At 43.2% G+C, this 21,062-nt stretch overlaps 4 protein-coding genes and 3 pseudogenes across 4 annotated transcripts, besides 4 other annotated features; 4 read left to right on the top strand and 3 right to left on the bottom strand.

The window, feature by feature from the left end:
• The first annotated feature begins 890 nt into the window (after window positions 1-890).
• Window positions 891-2,569, top strand: Tb11.44.0010 (annotated as a pseudogene).
• A 783-nt stretch (window positions 2,570-3,352) lies between these two features.
• Window positions 3,353-3,605: a repeat region.
• Window positions 3,606-3,853: a repeat region.
• A 76-nt stretch (window positions 3,854-3,929) lies between these two features.
• Tb11.17.0001 (hypothetical protein) lies at window positions 3,930-4,388 on the top strand (the record flags this gene model as incomplete). The annotated part of the gene is made up of 1 exon (XM_824680.1): window positions 3,930-4,388. One exon carries the CDS (start codon window positions 3,930-3,932, stop codon window positions 4,386-4,388), a length of 459 nt encoding a protein of 152 aa, XP_829773.1.
• A 166-nt stretch (window positions 4,389-4,554) lies between these two features.
• Tb11.44.0012 (hypothetical protein, conserved) lies at window positions 4,555-4,881 on the top strand (the record flags this gene model as incomplete). Its single annotated transcript, XM_824679.1, has 1 exon — window positions 4,555-4,881. One exon carries the CDS (start codon window positions 4,555-4,557, stop codon window positions 4,879-4,881), a length of 327 nt encoding a protein of 108 aa, XP_829772.1.
• A 324-nt stretch (window positions 4,882-5,205) lies between these two features.
• Window positions 5,206-6,210, bottom strand: Tb11.17.0002 (expression site-associated gene (ESAG) protein, putative; the record flags this gene model as incomplete). The annotated part of the gene is made up of 1 exon (XM_824678.1): window positions 5,206-6,210. The coding sequence occupies one exon, from the start codon at window positions 6,208-6,210 to the stop codon at window positions 5,206-5,208; it is 1,005 nt and encodes a 334-aa protein (XP_829771.1).
• A 5,113-nt stretch (window positions 6,211-11,323) lies between these two features.
• On the bottom strand, window positions 11,324-11,998 carry Tb11.17.0009 (annotated as a pseudogene).
• Window positions 11,999-12,993: 995 nt separating this feature from the next.
• Tb11.17.0003 lies at window positions 12,994-13,919 on the bottom strand (annotated as a pseudogene).
• A 55-nt stretch (window positions 13,920-13,974) lies between these two features.
• Window positions 13,975-13,995: a microsatellite.
• Window positions 13,996-16,402: 2,407 nt separating this feature from the next.
• On the top strand, window positions 16,403-16,945 carry Tb11.17.0004 (hypothetical protein, conserved; the record flags this gene model as incomplete). Its single annotated transcript, XM_824677.1, has 1 exon — window positions 16,403-16,945. The coding sequence occupies one exon, from the start codon at window positions 16,403-16,405 to the stop codon at window positions 16,943-16,945; it is 543 nt and encodes a 180-aa protein (XP_829770.1).
• Window positions 16,946-19,794: 2,849 nt separating this feature from the next.
• Window positions 19,795-19,814: a microsatellite.
• Window positions 19,815-21,062: the final 1,248 nt, after the last annotated feature.

Raw genomic sequence — 21,062 nt, 5'->3', positions numbered from 1 at the left:
CATAAATACAACTACTATTGTTTTAAAAGAAGGTCTATATACGGCAAGTTGTAATTATTCTTACACAAAATTATGTTGATAAAGTTGTTATATAAAAATAAAGTTTTGTCTTTTTTGTTGAATACGTTATTTAAACGTGTTAACAGTGTGTTTTAATGACGGCAGTGCTATGTTATGAATGAATTAACAAACAACTAATGCTTTTTCATTTCTTAACATACAGATAACAGTTAAGACTCAGCGTTTCTAATCAGCATCTCGTCTTAACACAGCTTTTTTATCGCCAAAAAAGGAATAAGTACCACTATAGCACAGGAAAAATGGTACAAAAAAATGAAACAGGTGAAATCAACGTAGTAAAGGAGGAAATATTTATGCGTAAAGAAGAGAAAAATCCTTATAAATTGACAGAATGGACAGGTGCAAAGCGCGGGATGAATCACACAGAGTATAACTTTTATTTTACTACACCACTAGGAGCAGGAAGTGCAGAGAAAATTAGGATTAAACGATTTGCATCTCCTGTAGGACTGAAAAAGAAGCTGAAGTTCACACAGAAATGAATAAATTCTACAGTAGAGATAATGGTGACGATTGTGGTTTTTATTCTGATGGAGAATCCTAATGTTGGCAGCGAAGTTCAGGGACAGATGTTGAGTAGTAGCACGATAATGATTTTTTTATTGGTGACAAAGTATTTAAAAAAATGTGGCTGTTTCGGGATATGATTGTAAGATATGGATTTAATTTCAGTAAATATGTATCAATTGGAATTCGAAAAATAAAAATATGAAAACAGAAATTTTGTGTTTAACAGCTGCAATACAAAACAACGCACAACTATAACAGGTTTCAACCTTCCAAAAAACATAGCATCGCCGAAGAAAATTATGAAATTCTCAAAAATAGCTGTTGCACTAATGGCGGTCTGCATATTTGCCAATGGAGACGGCGAAAACGCCAAAGAATTCAGGGATATTTGCCAAATCTACAACATCCTTCGGCAGCCGATACCCAAGCCAACTCTGAAGGTTGGAGCTGATCCGACCGGCAAGGATGGGACACCGGAAGATCTAAATGCTGCCACAACACGAATATTCAACGACATCAAGCAACTTAATGTGTCTGTGATACAACCCGAAATAGCACAGATACTGGAAGATTCTACAGACCAAGGTAAATGGCAGAAGGTGAGCACAGATAATAGCAAAAAGGGTTATTTTCCAGAAGACGATGAAACCACTTTCGAAGAATTGCAAAACCTATACAAGAAGACAACAACAGATCCACAAGGCGAAGCCTTCCGGAAACAATGCAGCTTGCCTTTGAACGAACGAGAAAAATTTCGTGTACGGCAAGTGTTTGCTCAATTGTGGAAGACAGCAAGAGCAAAACGAAGGGAGATACTAAACAGAGCGGCCGCAATAGAAAACCAGCGGCGGACTGCACGAAACGCGGCAATAACAGCACTCTACGGTAAAACCTTCGCAACCACTAGCGCCGACCGTAACGCCCCGGACAAGGCTCTATCAGCTGAACCGACCGAAGCAGACTTCCCCATGACGGCGGCAACAGCGATGAGCACTCAATGCAAACCAAACGCGGATGTGGAGGACGCGCCAGGTGGCGCACTAGTCTCAGACATTCTATGTCTCTGCGGCGCAGACACAGCACGAGGCCACACGATCTGCCAAAGCACGGCAATGGCGGCAATGTCCAACAACCACGAAAAAGAAAAAGGAGCGGAGAACTGGGCAAAACTGAAACCCAAGTGCGAAGCACTACAACCGACACAGCCAAACACCCTGACCGCGCAAACTTTAACGAACGCGCTCACGCGGCTTTTCGCTCATCTAGGCAGCAATCAACAAGGCACGGCGGCGGCGCCACAGGACCACGCCAAACTAGGGAAAAACAGCCGCAGCATTCTCGGCCTACATGTACTGGACAACACGAGCCCTCCAGGCTGCGACTCTAGCAACGGTGTAAACACGTTTAACGCAGCGCCCCACGGCGCGTGTATCGATTACCAAAACATGCTAGCGGATAAAAACGGCATAACCTGGGCCGGCGCCGCACAGCAAGTAATCAAGGAGCTTCTGGATATAGATTCAACTTTCTCGGAGGCCAGAAACTACATCTCTGAGGCACAAGGAATCGCCAACCAGATGCGGACCATCCTTTTGCTAGTACCATTATCAGGCCCAACAGCCGCGGGGATTGGCCAAACATCCAGCAAGCAGCCGAAACAAGAGGAACAGAATAAATGCAAGGCTGCCGCAAACAAAACAGCCGCAGGCTGCGCGGCTATTGACTGCGAATATGATAACACAACAAAGGAATGCAAACCTAAAACAGGATCAGAAAACGCAGCAGCAGGAACAGGAGTAAATTGCTTTAGCCATACCACCAAGGATGCATGTGAGGCGGTGAATGGTGACGCTCCAAAAGATAAAAAAAAGGTTTTGGATGTATTGAATGCAAGTGCCAGGATTCACGTTTCCTTGTAAATAAGATATTTGCTCTGATGCCTGCTGCTTTTATCATTTTGGAAACTTTTATTTCTTAAAAACTCGAAGTATTTTTGCTCAATGTTATGATAATTATAATAGCAATAATGATGTTGATGATATGAAAGCGTTGTGTGTATATACTAGCATTGTAGTAAGACTAGTAGTGGGCCAGCAATGACGACCGGTAACTGGCTATATTCACGCCACCGGCAGAGGAAAATAATAGGAAATGACTGCGTGACAGCTAGAAGGCTGTAAAAATGGTGACGACTATTGTTAGTAATGTGAATGCAAGGAGATGGCCAACCTAGTAACGTTGCAACTGGCAGAACCAACTATAAGCATACCATGCAACACACTAGACACACTGTGATGAAAGAGGTGCTGTGCTTGCTCATTCGGCATGTGCGCCACCACAGCTGGCGGATCCTCACAAGCAGGGAAAGAAGGACCTACAACATAAGGGCAATAAAAGAAGTATATGAACTAATGAAAGAACTTTATGAACTACAGAAATATTTAAATAATACTCCGCGACCACCTACCGATTCAATGGCAGACCGTTGAGAAAATCAAAAGAAGGTATATTTCATACAAGAATACACACTGATTGGAATTAATGGAGCGTACCGAACAGTTTCAGTTTAAAAAATGCATTCAGTACCACAATTGGCGCCAACAACACTGACAGGGACAAAAACAAGCCAGAAGCACAATGTCAAATACGAAGAACAGCTCCCATGAAGGAAGCGTAAGTGTCGCATTGTTATTGGACATGGATAGACGCAAAACGTTTAGTTGCAGTAAAAAAACACAACAATAACGTATTATAGATGCAATTTTTTTTTTGAAATTTTCTTCGTGCCTTCGTGAGAGTTTCCCCCCACTGGCGCGGCCATCAGCCATCACCGTAGAGCCCTGAGATGCTATCGGTCTGGCGACTGTGGCAGAGTCTCCCTTTTTTATTCATCCCAACACACTCTCCATAATTTTTGTTGTAGCTCCGCAGTTGAACGGAATACAGCAGATGGGGCGAGAAGCCCCCCACCCCGGACTCTCCCGAAGATGTCAATTAGCAATCCTTTTTTGGAGGTCCACATCACCGGACAGCAGCATCTTAGTGCGGATGATACTGCTGATGGCACACTGGCACGTGCCCAGGGACCGACAAATGAAAGACGGTGTCCCAGCAAGACGCTGCTGATCCCTGTGCTGTATGATGCCGTAGCCGGAGCAAAGCAGTGTTCCCCATGAAAGGAACTCTGCTGGCTCTTGGCTTCCACTGATGATACGGGGTACTGGACCCTGGCACCACGTTGAGGTGGCCGGCATCGCCAGGGGAAACAGAATGACGACACCGACACAGCCAACAGCTACATCTTAATTGCGGGAGGTGCAGCCGCCGTAGCTGGACATATGGGCGACTGCAGGAGCCCGCCTGAGCTCACCAATACACAGGGAAATTTTGCAACGGCAAACACACAAACGGGGGCCGACTGCGCCTTCAAAACGGTCCACAGCATCAAATTTTTACAAGGGCAGCCACCACACGGTGCCATCAGATTCGGTGCTGGTTTGTGTAGAACATCGACTAGCGAGTTAGCCGGCGACAGAAACTGGGGCAGCAAAATAGGAGAACTCGAAGGCGTCAAGCAACACAAGTCCACCCTCACCGACCTAGATACGGTAACTGCGGAGACGGCGGCACCGGCATTTACAACAACTGCCGACATCAAGAGTATCATCAATACGGAGGCGCCAGCAGCGGGGTTAGCAGATGCAATCAAGGAACCTGTCGGCAACAAGGACGTTACAGAAACGACAAAACTTACCAGGATAATCAAAGGTTTGTTCGGAGACGTTGCGGGCGCTTAGTCACCGGCGTTACTGAAAAAACTTGAGGAGCTGCACATAAAACCAGGCTCTGACGGCCCGGAACAAAAGCTCCTATAGGCAGACACCTGCGCAGTAGCGGCAGCATTAGCACAAGAGTCAGGTTTGCAAAAGAAACAAGCGCAGCAAAGACACAAAAACAGCAAACATGCGACAACAAAAAGACGAAAAAACGTTCAGCGGCGCTTTAGTTTACCTCGGCACAAAACCAACGGCTGACAATTGTGGCTTGGCAGCCAACGAAGGGTGCGTTGACATCACAGAGCTGGCGGCAAACAAGGCAGCAGCCGCTGTGAAAACAGAAAACTGGATAGACAAACTTTCAGAATCAGCAGAAACCCTAAGAATAGCTGAGGCAGATACAAACAAGAGAAAAGAAACGGTGGTGCGCCTACAAAATTTAGTAAAGGGCGACAACTGGCGAATCACACCTATGTCGCGTTCCCCAGATCCAACATCGCAACGCGGCAACTGAGTAATCGCTATCCTCGCCTGTACTTCACCCTCATTCCCTACATGTTTTTCAACTCCTACGATAAAAGAAAAGCTATGAAAGGTAAACTACCAGAAAGATGTCTTACTTGGCACACAGATGAATAGCATGTATTCCATTGTTCGAGGCGTAATTAGACTTACACTACAAAAGGTTTAGAACAGATTTTTTTCATGAAAACATGGCATGCCAATAACAACAAAAATTGTTAAGTACGTGTACCCGTGCGAACTCGCACAAAAGCATGTATGCAAAATCATCAGTAGAACATTAGTAAACAGGAGAAAATGTATCTAAACATATCTGTCAAATGGTAGAATTAGTATTAGTATTGTCCGCATTCACAGTGATATTGGTATCGCGCAGCAGCGAAGTAAAGTTGTTGTGAACTTTGTTAAAGTGAGAGTAAAGGGAAGTGATATTTGTCATCTTTGTAAGAAGTACAGAGGGCGGTTTCCCGGCTGAAAAAGGTGCGATGAGGGGTGCGAAGATGTCCTGAACTTTGACTATAAGTCGAAAAAAAGCGGAATCATTTTGAGACCATTCCAACACTCCACTCGAATTAATTCTTGCACCGCTTATATACAAGTTATTTCTTGGTAAATTAAAGCACTTGCTTACCTGACCAGATTCAGTCATAACATTTATTTCAAGGCAGCCATCCTTGTACTTTTTAAGGGTACTCTCTGTCACATTGACTCCAAGTGGACACGTATGGGCGCTACACTTGACTGAAAACTCCCCTGTACTTATAATTTTTCCGTTTCTACACTGTAAGACTTCCTCATCGTCGCTCTTCACCGCCTTAACATCGTCCCAAACTGTCCTAACAATCTCAGAAATAGCCGTGTAGTATTTATTTGCTGTTATGAGAGTAGATGGCAATACTTCCCTCATTGCCCTTACACTTTCATTTACATCTGCGAATAATCCACCCACCTTGGCTACAAGGTCTCCCATTTCATTTCCGTAAGATATAAGTTTTTCCAATTTATCATGTTTCCCTTCCATTACACCGCTGATAACACTAAGGTATTTAACACATTCAGCTGTTTCCCCTTCCATGTCATCCAATATACGAGATGCATCTGCGTATACTTCCTCATTTACAAATAGTTTCTCTTCTCCATCGTTGTACAATTTGTTCAGTGCATTCGAAAGGCAGCTGAGATAGCAAACGGACTCAGGAACATTTTTGCCGTAATAATCGTCCACCAGCGTACAGTCACGTGCCAGACTAAAACTTATAAGAAGAAAAGACAAACTCAACCACACTCCTATCCTAGTCTTCTTCAAGTGTATTTTAGGCATATATAAATAGTTGGTACCTTCCCTTCCTGTATTGAGTGAAAAGAAGAGCGGGAAAACAATGTTTTTACTTTTGTTGTGATTGCCACACCCATCGTTTGCATCGTATGTGTTCTTGCTGAAAAATCTGAGTCTTTCATAACCACGGGAAAGTTAGTTTGAAGATAGGGAAGGTGGTGAAAGGGTCTTTAGCCCTCCATCCGCTCAAAATGCGGAGGGTGTTAGTTGGGATGGGCGTTTCAAAAACTTACTCCCTATGGCACTTCTCTTTGGTGTAAAAGGAAAACAAGAATTGTGCCATTTATTGTATTTCATGTTAAAAAGGGCAGCATCCTGCGCATCCCTTTAGTGGGTTCCCTAAAAGCACACACATTTCACCAAACAAAATCAGATGACACCACATACATGTGGCTCTAGCGGTAAAGAAGTTACTGACAACATTAAAAAAACTCACGTGACTACGACCACCTCATTTATAATCTAGTTAATAATGTAAATAATCCACAATGAAACAAAAACCCAACAGTATCGGTTTCTCATAGATTGAAATCCATGGTGTGTACATTTCTTCGCAAAAACTTTCGCCGGAAATTCGTCCATACCCTTCACACAAAATTGCTTCTCCCTATATCGCATCGATGGCCAAGCCCCGGGATAGCCTATACTTACGTCACAACTTTTTCCGACTCCAAGTAAGCGCGCATTAAGGCACCATTAATACCGACAGATCTTACCATTGTGACAAATTTTTTCTGAAGATTATTTATATTGCCCCGTCTCAACCATTCACTGTTAAGTCGACTGCGTCAACGACCTGGAATTAACTTTCAATGAGTCAAAAGATACCTTTTGTCCGTGACGACAACGGGGACAGATGTAACAACCTACAGGACCTCAACCCAAGGGGGTTAGGTATTTATTGCATAAAACACAGATCTATTCCGTAACTCCATCGTGTCGTGATTTTTCAATACCCAAACGACTACAACACTACCTGGAAGAAGAGGGGACGACATAAACGTTAGGAAAAATACCACGTTGCTTAGTGGAGCAAACAGTTGTAGAACTCAGAGGTGTACTCAAAAGAGCAAAGAAACACTCTTTGCGGCGGCACATATAATTAAAATACTCTGGAGAGGGAACTAGCCATCGAAGGTGCATCTAATAACATTGTAGTATTTGATCCTACCGAAGCCTACATCCCCCTTCCCTTAGTGTTTGTCAACGTACTTCACTACAGAAGAACAACTGCGACCCCACAAAAGCATACCGCCTTTCGATTTCACAACCTTCCTCTTAGTTCTGTACCTAAAGTATTTCCATCGCCTTTCCCTCAGTTGTATTCCATCATGCCTACCAATGTCCGGTCAAAAGCGCTCAAACTGGAGCCAGCTTCACTGCGTCTGTCAAGTTCTTCACACTTAACGATGACGCCAAAAAGACAAACGAATAGTCGCCGCCACCTCAGTATCTTCTAGAAAATACAGCTTTAGTGTATGTATATAGATATTCCCATGTATCGTTGTACGCTTCCTTTCCCCCTACTTCCAACCAGTTTGCACCTTAGACGATATTGAATAAGTAAGAACGAGAAAGTAACAATACTTTCGGGACGAAAAGTGAATATGGAGACTGACGTGATTCCATTCTGAGTCCGTTGCCGGCACCTGATGCAGAAGTCTTTCGGAGGAAATTAGATATGACATTACCAAACATAATCAATATTAACCTCCAAACAAATACAATCCGATCCGTTTCCTGACACGTGTTTCCCTTTTTTCAACATTACGGTTGCTCTGACAACTAGAAACACATTTAAAGCCCCGTTCAGTCAGAACAATTGTGAGGGTTGTTGCAAATGATGGTGTTACTACAGATTCTATGACAATGACGCACCACCGCAGAACCATTCCTTACGGCCGACTCTCTCAGTTTCCTGTTCCCCATAAATAACGCGAACAAATCAAACAGACATTTTCTTCATGTCAGAAGGGCAAGGAGGCTCTTTCAACCTCGCCTCAACACTCATCTAATCACCCAGCGACAGTTCTTCAAGGGGGGTACAGCACCAATTAACACGATGTCTGTTAGATTGAGGCAATTTTTGCAAAGTAGCATACTGAGATTTACGTTAATTTTTAGTTCGCCGCCGCACTCATCCCCCTTGCTCATTTCATCAATCAGCAGTTTAATCATATTAGGAATCCACAAGATTCTGTCAACAAGCTTAAGACGCCCACACTAACCCCTCGAGTCTCAAATGCGTTAAATCAAGCACCCGATAAACAATTAGTGTATACCACTTACCTCGTTACTGCAAAAAAAAAGGAGTCATAAAACAGCGTCAGCACCTCTTCTCGCATAGTTTGCTCGAAGCTTCCTCATCCGCAAAACCCAACGACCTCATAAGCACCAAACGACGTTACAGCCTTTCGTCTCTCAGTTCCTTAGGCAGCTCGGCTAGCCCATTCTCCTTCCAAGCGGTTTCTCAAAACCTCACAGGACTTTCATTTATCTTTGGCGTTTGGTATGCGACTTTCCGACCACTATGCTTTCCTACCAGACCACCAACACCTCGCTCATCCAGCCTCACTATTTCAGTCCTGGTGTCAGCTTCACGAGCATTCGCCAGCGCCAAACGTACAGCCCTTCTCTTACCTCCAGCCCACATATACAGACATACTTTGGGTTCCGTGGCAACTCTGCAGCGCAAGGACCAAACTATGTAACGACACTGGTTGAATCTCCGCCAGCGCCACACCTACTGAGTGGCTGCAAGACTTTTAGCCAGAAAGGTCACTGCCAAAATCCACATTTCCTATTCGCAAAACAACTCGCAGAGTGGCAGCCTTTCTTTCACAATAAATTGGAAAAGTACACGCACCTTAATGCGACACACCAACCCCGTCCATAACACGAGGTGGAATATCTTTCCCTACATTTCGTAAAAAGAGACAGTGAGCTGCAGCAGCATAAACCCAGTCACACCCCACTCCAACAAGCACCACATCGCCTCTCCATACTATGTAATCCATTCCCTTACCTTTCATTATCTGAACTGCCTTTAGGCCACTATTCTAGACCTTTCAGCTCCATAATCATTCTGCGTTTCAGCTTTACATACACCCAACTCTCAGAAACCCTTTGACTCCATAAACGACAAAACAGCTGTATGTGGACAAACATTTATTTACTCCGCTGCAGCTCTATATGTGCTACTTCATTGCCAGTTTGAACAGAAGTACACATCTGCATTGTGTAATCCGAACGAGATAGCTGTGCGTCATCAGCATATATGAGGGAATGCATAGTAGATGGCAACGAGCGCTGAGACTGCATCATTGATAAGGGGGAAAACATAATGTGATAGCAGTTGGTGCTGTCACTTCTTATTCAAGGAGAAGATGCTCCCGTGCTGCATATTCACTACTCTTACCTCTTGTAAAGGAGTTTGAGTACCGTGGCTCCGCGTCCATCTTCACTTTGCGGCCGCCTTCTGCATTTAAATCACATCAACTGCTCGCTCATATATTTCCCTGCTTCCGTTCACTCTATCGTTGGAATTACTACATGCCCATACTTGATATAAATTGTGTCTCTTCTCCATCTTTCTCGTTCCTTCCCCCACTTCCTGCGCTGCGCAGGTACAGAAAAATTTCCCGATGATCCCTCCTTTCCTGTTACTACACACTTCAATCGCCTCAATTAAAAATATCATGCCTTCTGTAGCTACAGCACTCCCTAAGGTCATACAGCCGATTCCAGTCCCCTTTACCAGGTTTGTTGTTGAACTCTCCAACCTTTTTACAGCGCACTGCATGAAACTTTACGACGCACACCTCACCTTCACTATCCGTCTAGGTTGCTTATATTAAGAATTTGCTTAAAGCAAAACACTTCATATTTATCTTAACAGTCACGCGACACCACAACGACACGCCAGAAAATCAATATGTGAAAGAAATAAAAGCTCAATGGCGGGATGTAGAATGAGATGAAAGGATAGAACATCCGCTTTCAGCTCCGCAACACCGACGCATACTATAATTTTATGGCAAAATCAACTTCACAAATAAAAAAGCGCTCGCAATGCATCTACCAGCGTCTCCCAGTTACAATTCGCCATTATTGCGTTTTGTGGTTAGGATTAGGGCTAGCACTGTTAACAGCAATTATGCATTCGTGGTTTAATCAAATGTGTTGCTGTGATAAAAATGCAAAATATAATAATGAAAGCAAATACGCATAGAGGTGTCTGTTTCAATAAGCTGCCTCCGTTAATTAATTATAAATCGTTCAGGCGGTGCTTTAATAATCCTTCACCTCCTCCTGCACATTCGTCCACTTCCCCCACTCTTGATTATTTTATGTTTTTCACATACCTGTACCTTGTGCAAGTCATTGATTCATTGATTACTCATCATCCAAATCATTTCATGTTTTCGTCCACCACCCGTATCACTTAAAGAATATCTTATGATCATAAGTGCAATCCCGTATTTAGTCGCTGAATTCCTCAGTTTCTTCCCCACAATTTAAATTTTATGATTTTACTAAGACCATCCTCCTTAACCCATTTTCATCTTCCCCTAACGTTTTTCGATCTAGAACAGAAGTAGACCTTATCTTTTATTTGAACACTTCACGTGATATGATTTTTCAAGTACAACTAAGGTTAAGTTCCTTTTGATTAATAAAAGGATTCGAAAAGCCATTGATTTTTCTTCTTTTTTCTTTGCGCTCGTTCTTTTTACAACGCTATTTTAGGCCCCTCTATACACTTGAAAACATTGACTTATATTTCCTGTTTTGAAATTATTCGCATTAACATTGTTTGTTAATTATTTCTGTATTGGAGCTATTCATCCATCGCATTGGATGCCGCTATGGAACTTAACAAACAAGTCCTTTGGTAATAACTGCTGCAAGGTAGTTACGTATTTTTCACCAGTCTTTGTACTTGACGCTTGTTGCTCAGTTGAACGATTTTAAGTGCATATATTGGTTTCGTAGTAATTTGTGGTAGAAACATATGAAACGAAGCGCCGCAGAGAATCATCATACGTCCGCCACGCCACGGACCGTTACAGCTTCGTGTAGTGTTTTCTGCGGACTCTCACACATCTACAAAGTCTGTTTCCATCCCCACTGCATCGCTTTGACCTGTTCCCGAACTCACTCCCTGTGGCGACGGCCGCGCCACGCGCCCACTGTTGTGACCTGCTACTTTCACTCCCGAAACCGCATTTCCTCTTTTTCCACCTTCTCAGCGGACGTTTTTTGTGCTTTCTTGCTTTGCAACTCCCAATTATTGCCCTTCTTGACTCACTTTATGTTCTCTGTAGCCAGCTTCCGAGGGTGCCGACTCCAAGACTGGGGAGTCTTCAGATACCCGATCGATCGGATCTTCGCTCCAGCTTCCGCCCGCAGCATCACTTGATTGTGCGCTTACTGTAGGAACGGTTTCATCAGAGTCGGGTACCAACCGACCAATTCTCTCTGAGGTTGAACTCGATTCAACACTCAACCGTTTTTGTTGCATTGGAGTGCTAACCATGGTTGCACCTGGTGTGAGGCCGTTACGAGCTGAGGTAGCTGGATGGAGACGCTGGTTCACACCGTTCTGGTGGGTTGCGCCGATGCCCTAAGGCCACCAGTGGTGCTTACTGAAAGAGTCCAAGTACCCCTCGCATTTATAGCTTTTGCCTGTTGCTTGCATTGAAGCTTCCGACTTTCCGCGTGGCACAAGCAATCTTAGCGTCAAAAATGAGATCGTTGTATGTGTGAACATTATTCTCCATCGAGGTTTCTGACGAACAAATTATACAAAACACTACCAGGAATAAGGAGACCAATACATGTAGGAATGCCACGTGGTAAACAACTATAATTAGATTTGGAATTAGAGTATATACAAAAAAATATGCGATACGTCATCCGATTACTTCCTGTGAAAAAAAAGCGTTTGAAACGTTACTACGGTCCCTTCCATCGGCTTCAGCGCCTTTTAACTTAATTTTTGATGTATCACTCCAGCGCCTCCCTCACCTACAATCCTTTTTAACGCTCCTCAGCTGCCTTGCATGATTCCCAACTTTCCATATACCTTAAACTTCGGGGTTACACAAAATAAAAACCAACTTAGACAATATGTCTTTTGGTGGCTCCACTTTCTTACCAATTAAATGAAATACCATACATCTAGTTCTTTTGGTATTTTTCTTAGAGACTTGATCGAAGTTCGTGAATCCTTCTGTTGGCACTTCCTTCACCACTTGTAGGCGGTTTTATCGCCATACAAACTAGATTGGATTGGACCGTAGTTTCAATAATTTCTTATATATATAACTATCTTTTTGCGTTCCCTACCCAAAAGCTCCTATCAAGTTTCCAAAATTAAGTCCTGCCACTTCGGTCCCATATTTCAATTAACTCAATTATAATCGCCTTAAGGCTTAGTGTTTGCGGGCATGTAAGGGAATTCGTTTACCCCCTTTGTTTTACCAGATTTCGTAACAACAATATCAATATCTCTATTCGGTCAATCCCTGAAGTCAAAAAGTATACTCGGCATTCATTTTCGTTTAACCGCCCGTTACTTTTCCTGTGCTAAACTTTTATTGCTACTCATAGGTGTAAGCGGGTTATTCTCCTTCTTTTAGTGTACCAATGTTATTCACTTTAGGAAGTTTCTTAAATGGGTTTGAAAACACATAACCTCCTCGCCCCCTTCATTCTGTTTTCTGACCTTCGCTGTTTGTCTCTATTTATTAAGATTTAAAAAAATTAATGGCGAACTGTGGGACAGTTTACAGAGACAGCGAAAAGTATCCATAGAGATTGTGAAATAATTTTGACAGAACTCTTTTGTTCTTCTGGTGGTCTTGCCGTAGTGGCACCTGTCTCAGTGCTGGTAGTTGCTTGCGTATTTTGTTTTCCATCGTTTTGTGGTCCCCCTGATCCCTTAGCTGGTGAATTCTCCCCCGTGCTTGGCTTTGGCTTTTTTCCATGCTTGGCTTCCCGTCCGTACTTGGTTTTGTGCTTCCGCTTGCACTTTCATCCTTGTTCATATCTTCAACTTCTCCTACCAGATCTTCGAGCTTCTTAAGCCATTCAATACCGCTTGCATTATCCTCGTTAGATCCCCTTGGATACATCACACAAATGCCGTCATTGTCTGATTCCGATCCATTGCAAGTATGCAGTCCTTTGCCCTTACCTCCGCCGTAGGTGTAGAGGTGCTCGGTTGCCTTACCATCTCTTCGCTCTTTTATGTGGCCCTTTAATTGTTTTTTCCTCGCCTGAAATTCACTCTTTGTTGGCGCTGTTTCTTCACGTCCACCTGCGCACTTATTTTTCAAGACGTTCCATGTGCTTCCGCGAGTTTCTGCATTATTCCATCCGCTACATCTGATTTTATTGGCATTTCCAGTGCAACAAAGGCCACCTGGTGGTGCTTGCCGGCCTTCTCCCTCGCATAAGCAAACAATATCTCTTGCAAGTGCTTTTCCCCCTTTGGTATGTGTGGTTCCACTATCCTGTCCACAATCCAGTTGCCTGTATAGTTGCCATGACATTTTATTCGCATTACCAATGTCTGTTCCAAACAGTATATCTTTAACCCTTTTTTGCAGAGGGACCACGTTCGCTTCAGATTTTTCTTTTACTTTGTCCAGTAGCTCATTTATTCTGCTAAACTGACAAATTCGCATAATGTTTTAAATTCATTCTCGTTAACTATGTCTTGCTCTACGCAGGACACGGGTGTCATCATCATCATCATCATCAAAGCCACGCCCACAATTAATCCCAGTAACTTTTTTCCACATATTCATCAAACCTCCTTTAATTACCTTTTTACAAGGAGAACACGAACAACAAAAAATGCCTCCAGCTTCATTTGAAAGTAAACTGTATACGTAACGCGCTCAGGGGCACTTCCAGTTTGTAAATCCTTTTTCTTCTTGGTGCGTTACACTAAAGGAAACTATAGCTCTTGTATAATATGTATCCGGTTTTCTTTTTCTTTCTTGGCATCATAAACGGTGGGAGATACTCCATCAGCACGTTGATGCACACACACCGAACATAATCCTTCACAGCAGGGATGCAAAAGCTAGTCCCCGATCCATTCGTACAATTTTTTTTTTGACAGCATTGTTAGGTTTTCTGAGAGGTCCCATATCTCAGGGCGATAGCAGCTCCAGTGGCTTTTAGTCAAGAGAGCTCTTGCGTTTCCTTATAAGAACCAAATTCGGAAATTCGACAGTAAGTGAACCACTTGCATCTCTTGAAGTGTCATGCTCTTGTAGCGACAGGGAAACACCAGTGCCAGCGATGACATTCTTGATCGTACATAAGAAATAGGATATCTTAACACAATTTTTTAACGTCACACGCCCCAAGCTAACAGTAACAGTGGAGACTTTTAACGTCCGGACACATTAACTTATTATACGGATTCTCTTCCCACTCACCAGGGTGAGTAGTTTCCTCGATCCCGTGGATTACACGCGGGGCGCCTTTACCCAAGGAAATGTTTGATACCGCAAAGCACTCTTTGCCACATCCTGGGTACACAAAATGCAGTTTCAACACTTCAAGGATAACCCCGTAACGATATTGTCGAATTTTGACATTTTATGAAAAGGCCCACAGCCTCCATATTCTTGAAGCGAACCGCTATTCTGCTTGTCAGTGCACATTTCTGCTACTATTGTGGTTACCAAATGCTCCACTCTTTTTCCAGCAGCGTTATCCCAAGCGATACCCTGTCGTATCTTGCAACTGTTTGTCGATGTCCGGTGCCGATGCCGCTCTGTAGGCTGTTTTTCGCTATATCGGGCTCTTACGCATGAAGTTAACTCTCCCAACAATTCTGTTAAGAAGCTAAAGCGTGTGCCTTGTAGTGAACACGTTACTGTATTCCTCTCATATCCTGGGAGAGTTGAGCATGTCGTTGCTCCGCATTTTTGCATTTCATTGCCTGTCTTTTTCGCCGGTATCACACATTCCTTTACCGTTGTTAATGTATCTTGGGAGCACCGTACTGTTGTGTGTCAGCTCCTGCTGTATCGCTAGGAATTCTTCTGGACTCAACCTGGAACCACCGATCCTCTATTTCACTTCGCAACTGAATGTAGTGGTGCCGTTATTGCAACCTATATTTTTCGTTAGTTCCATATTACTGTGCTTCGCATTGAACCAACATACCCATTTGATTTTCTTGCTCCGTAAGCACTAGCAACGATTCAGAGCAGTGCTTTGGTCCACAATGTATTCTGGGGTCTACCTTTTCCGCATAATATAAATGTGTAAATTCTACATTTATTCGGTCTTCCCCATGATTATCAGTAGCATCGATTCGAGGGGAAATATTCACAGATTTGACTACCGTGTGTCAGCACAGTATAATCTGAAGTAATTCCACAAGCACTTTTAGGCGCAACGCCGCATATCGTACAAATTGTTGATTTCGCAAAGATATCATTGATTTCTATTCTTCTCTGTCTCTCCGTGTTCACCTCCTCGTGTGGACGACAGTGATGCATTTAGCAGTATCATATGCATCTCTCTTCTAATTTGTGCACGGTCAACTGATATTATTATATGTGTAGGACTTTGGAGAGTCGCTCAGGCAGTAGTTTAGGTGCCACCACCAGTTGTGTTCTGGACTTCCTGCGGCTAAGTGATTTCTTAGTGTAAATACCATGAGTTAGCTGAGAGTTCCAGACAGAATACGACACGCTCTACCTTGCTGTGACTCTTGCTCTTTTTATTTTCGCCTCATAGTACCACATCTCAATTTCGCATATGACAGTGTGAGGTATAAGCGCAAAGTGATATGCCTGAAGTGAATTTTTGCTTGTCGCTCACTAATGCTGGTAGCCCAGTGGAGGCTGTGGTAGTCATGCGCTTGCAACATTTCCCATGCCCATTACGTGCCGTCGGAATCCCTTCCACAGCAACACGATAACAGGGAATACCTCAGGGTTCCTATCCTCTCCTCCATGTGGTTGCCACCAAACCCTAAAATCATGAATATCCTTGAAGAAGTATCCCATTCAGAATGTATCCTTTATTGTCTCCATAATAAGTTATATTCACTTTTGTAGCGAGACCTGTTTATGGATAAATTTTCCAGAAGCGTCTCGTTGTTGTTGTTGTTGTTTTAGCTCCGCCGTGGAACAGTGCGATGTTGTACGGTGGCACCTGCAGAAGCGATCAGTTATTCGTGTCCGCTGGTTCGTTGATGTTTGGGTCGCCACAGCTACCTTACAATTTCATACTATCTTTCCTTATTCCGGTTGCTACAAACCACTCTCTTCCGACTGCCATTCGGATAAACTCGGTGCAACACATCACTTTTTTTTTTTCGTGTGCGAAATCGTGCTTCAACCACATTTTTCTCCTCCATATGTGCTACGGGGTCATCGCGTATTTGATACATTACATTATTCCCACTTGCAAAGTCGTGAATGGTCTTTCGGTATCAGCTCAACTTGTCCTTACAGCCTTCCCTTTCATACTGTTTCACGTTGTTGGAAGTTTCCTGTTACATTCACAAAAACGTCATCACAGCTGCCAACGAACAACGTGTGATGAAATCTATGTGCCTTTGGTGTTAAGGTACACATGCAATCAAATTCTATGTCGTCTGTGGCAGAAGATATTAATACATTGCAGTATATTTGCTCAATCAACCTTGATGTTTTCCCCCACGTTCCTCCGGGATTAGCCACGCACGGTTTTCACCTTGTATATCTTTTGGAAAGACGCGGATTGGGAAAATAATTCGTAGGCTTATGCATCACCACCCCTCCCTGGATTTCCTCCATATGCCTAGGGTACTATCCAGAATACTGTGGTAGATTTTGCTGTTGCTATTGTGTATAGAATGCGTTCTTTTCTAGGAGATAATTTGCGCCTGATGTTTTCCGACCTGAGAACATCGACAACTGTCATAAACCTCCACGCTACGCTCTGTTTGTACTTTTCTCTAGCTGCACAATCACCAAGCCTGATAACATCAGTTTCATCCGTTGCGGGATGTTTCAGTCACCTCAGTCTCAGCATCCTTCCAGAGACGCTTCACTTCCACACATAGCAACTTGTATCTCAAAAGTTTCCGTAATGCTACAACCTTCACCGTGACTGAATTATCCTCATTAAAATTTAACATCTTTAAACGCTCACCAGCCAGGTCATCAGGGTACACAATCACATTTCGCATTACGCTACACCAATACGGCCGCCTTTCAGGGAATATATATGCGGGGCAACATTGTGCAAAATGTAGGTGAGAATCGAGAGTCCATATACAAATGTCCCACACAATTTATTCACCACACTCCATCTACTCCCTTAATATTTGGAAGTCCCAAACGTTCATATTTTTTGCAGCTGTTGAAGCCACGCCGGACATCCTACTTCATAGCTCCCGCACACCTCTGTGCACAGAATGAAGTCCTCTAGGAATTTTAAACCACCGCTACTTAGTTCTTGTGTAAAAATAATGGAAACAAATCAGAACAAAGGGTAAGATCACATTTATCATCGGCAAATTCATTAATAAACCCAACTCCTCAGCAGGAAATCAAGAACAGGAAGCCACGAAAAGCGTATGGCACATATGATTTTCACCTCTCAGTTACTTGAGGTGGATTGCATGATTTACACACCTTCTAAGAACACACCCTCCGAGAGGCCCGATTAAAAGAAAAAAAACGCTATAACGGTTGAAAAGACGTTTTTCATAAACCTTCACTTTATACGTGAGGATGGATGAATAAACAATGATAACGATGGCAATACTAGCGGATACAATGATGGAGGATTATGATTCTAAAAATTCTTCACGTACTTTTGCATTAAGGAAGCTTAATAAATAATAAAACATTAGTGTGTCCCACACAACGGTATATAGGGTGTGTTCACCAACTTCGTAATGCCAATCAAAAAACCTTCAAACGTATAGACCATTAGTGGAGTCAGTTGAATAAGATGCAGCATGTAATGCACACACAAAAGCACACTTATAAAGCCTACAGACCCGTCTGTTTCCTCGCTATTCGCTCACTGGAAGTGATGTTAATCTCATGTTGAACAAAACGCTGGAGACCGATACCTTAAGTGCATCGCCTCTTAAAACATATGATGCATACCACTTGTTTGGATGATACAATTTGTTTGCCCATTGAAACTGCTTCAGGTCATCGTGCCAAAACAACCACGTGTCCGAATACTCCACAAATGTTTTCATCATTTGCAAAACTTAGCATTGCTTCACATTGGCTTACACATAGCTGCATCCACCAAACAACTAGTGTGGGCAGCATGTAATGATCGGAACACAATTTACTGCACCTACAAGTGGCTGTCATTTTTTTTTAGCAACCAGCAGAAATTCATTGAATCAGATTGGTTACATTGTCCAACGAATTCGCTTGTGAGTTGCACAGAGTTTCAAAGCAACGAGAACAGCTGTCGGGATACCTGCGGCATGTTGCATTCCAGTGTCATTGCCAACCGAGGGCGATACGACCGCTACATTTCGACTCGTGGGTGAGACGCTGCGCCAAAACAACAAACCAAAAACACGGTAATGTGCACATACACGATTTACCAAACGAACACCGGGGACGGCGGACAGTCGCGCTCAATGGCACATCACTAATCAGTTACCTTTGGGATAGGTTGAATACATGTCAAACGCTAAACATATATTGGTGCTAGCGGACAGGAGAATGTCTTTACAGCAAAGTAACAATCTTAACTGCCTTCTCCTGCCGCTTGAAACAAAACAAATAAGGGGAGGCGGTAAAAAACATCCATTCCAATGGATGTGTTACTAATCATCATTTACAAACCTAACCAAGAAATGCTAACATATATAGAAGGCAACTAGCCGTAAGCTGCAACCCATTGCCTCAATAATGGCATCCAAACTTACTTAGTGGGATTAAAGCTGCAAGAGCGGACAAATTTCGATTATGGCGAGCATGAGATCACAGAAACGCGTAAGGGGTAATCGCAATATTAACCCGCTTGTGGTAACTCAACACAGGATGGCGGTAAATACTGACATCCAAAATAATGTTTGCCAAGCAAATCTGGAATGGAAAGTCATGAAATGATTCAGTATTTATCTCAAGTGTCTGCATAACACACTGTATTTCCCCAATATAATCACCTCAGCCGCAACCTACCTCTGCGCTGCATCAAAGGTGTTCCATAGACAAGAAAAAGTGAAGAAAATCATAATCTTGATTGCGTTTCTGTGGCCTTCCCATCGCTAACATTATGCATGCCATATTGATTTTACATGTACAAAGAGGGATAAGATTCCGTATCACATTTTTTTAAAATCACCATCACCTCTTCCTCAGATTTCGTTTTTCACGTTGATTCAAAAATGCATGAAGGCTACAATTTTCACTTGATACGGAACTTCAGCATTGTACGGTTCCGTGAAAAACGAGTAAGCAAACACACGTGTCCCACCTTGATGTTCATTGTAAATTAGCGTGATTGAGGTTTTACAGAGTATGAGTTGCCCACGGGAGTTGTGCGAATACTGCAGCGGTCGAGAGAGAGAGAGAGAGAGATGCGGCCGCTAGCAGGGGTGTCCGGATATAGTGGAACTAAAACGCATTTACTGCTGGCTCCCTGAGAACTCGTCCTCACTTTTCTGTCAAACTGGTGCATAGATCATATGGATCATAGAACAGGTTCGGATGCTCTCATTATAACTATTGCGTGCGCGGTTGGTAAAATGACGTCCACAGCTGTTCAAATCACTTCGACGGCAGTTTCTTTCCTTGAAATAATCAGACATAAACAGGTGGGTGCTATCTCTTTTACTTTTTTGAGGTAACTTTTCTCTGTTCCGCGGTGGCATGGTAAATGGAGAAATGTATTCCTTCCTTCACGAGCACACATACAGCGCAGTGTTCATGGCACTACTGTTGGTTGGTTGTATAAGTCCCTTTTTTCAACCATGCAGTCACAAACCCATCACAGTTATGCGATGTGGCAATTTCATGTATTTGAGGTTTGATGTTTCAAATTATTCCCTGTATGTGCTGCATCTTTTTTTGGACCATAAATATGAATATCCGTGTGCTGAGCTACGTCCATGCACACAGTTATCTGCAACACACCTGTGCTCACAAACCCCTTTGCCGCGGCGATAAAGTTAACATGTGACACTGTGCACATATCTCCAATCACCCATGCGCATGCAAGTGAATAAAATTAAAGCATTAAGGTCGTTAAAGATAACTTGCTCTCATTGCTTCCAAATCCTTCCTGGAGAAAGAATTGAGGTACTGAAACATACAGACCTGGCAAGTAGTACTCATCTTAGCAGCAGAATCCCACCTGGTATTGCAACCGTAGGGTTCATCGCAAATAGAAACCAAAACAACATGCCGGAAATTCAGTGAAATAACAGCCCATCTATTTTCCAAAACAACGGGTTCAACACATCGCAAGAGTGGAACTGTTGGCACACAAACACCTTCACATGGGTACTTATAGGTTCAAGCAACGCTCCCGAATACCACACTGCATCGCTAATGTCTAGTTTTTAGTGCAGCAAAAACCAAAAATTTTGCGTGCCATGTGCCTGTCGGTTTGCAGTGAAATGTCGAAGCCCGATTTTTCCGCGAAGCTTATGCACGTGCAAGCCTTAACCCGCGTCTGGTGCCTGTCAAAACTTTCGAATCTTAGCTAGGATGCCAAGGAAAAAACATTCGCCGCTCCTTCGCGACTTCAGGCGACGCCTCGGATGAATAGACATCACCAATCGTCAACGCGCTCGGCCGCAACAACGCAACTTTCTTTCATCCCGA

Source organism: Trypanosoma brucei (genome assembly GCF_000002445.2).
Source record: "Trypanosoma brucei brucei TREU927 chromosome 11 chr11_scaffold01 genomic scaffold, whole genome shotgun sequence".
NCBI lineage: Eukaryota > Euglenozoa > Kinetoplastea > Trypanosomatida > Trypanosomatidae > Trypanosoma > Trypanosoma brucei.
The sequence above is the reverse complement of the archived record's forward strand: the minus strand, read 5'-3'. Positions and strand labels throughout refer to the sequence as shown.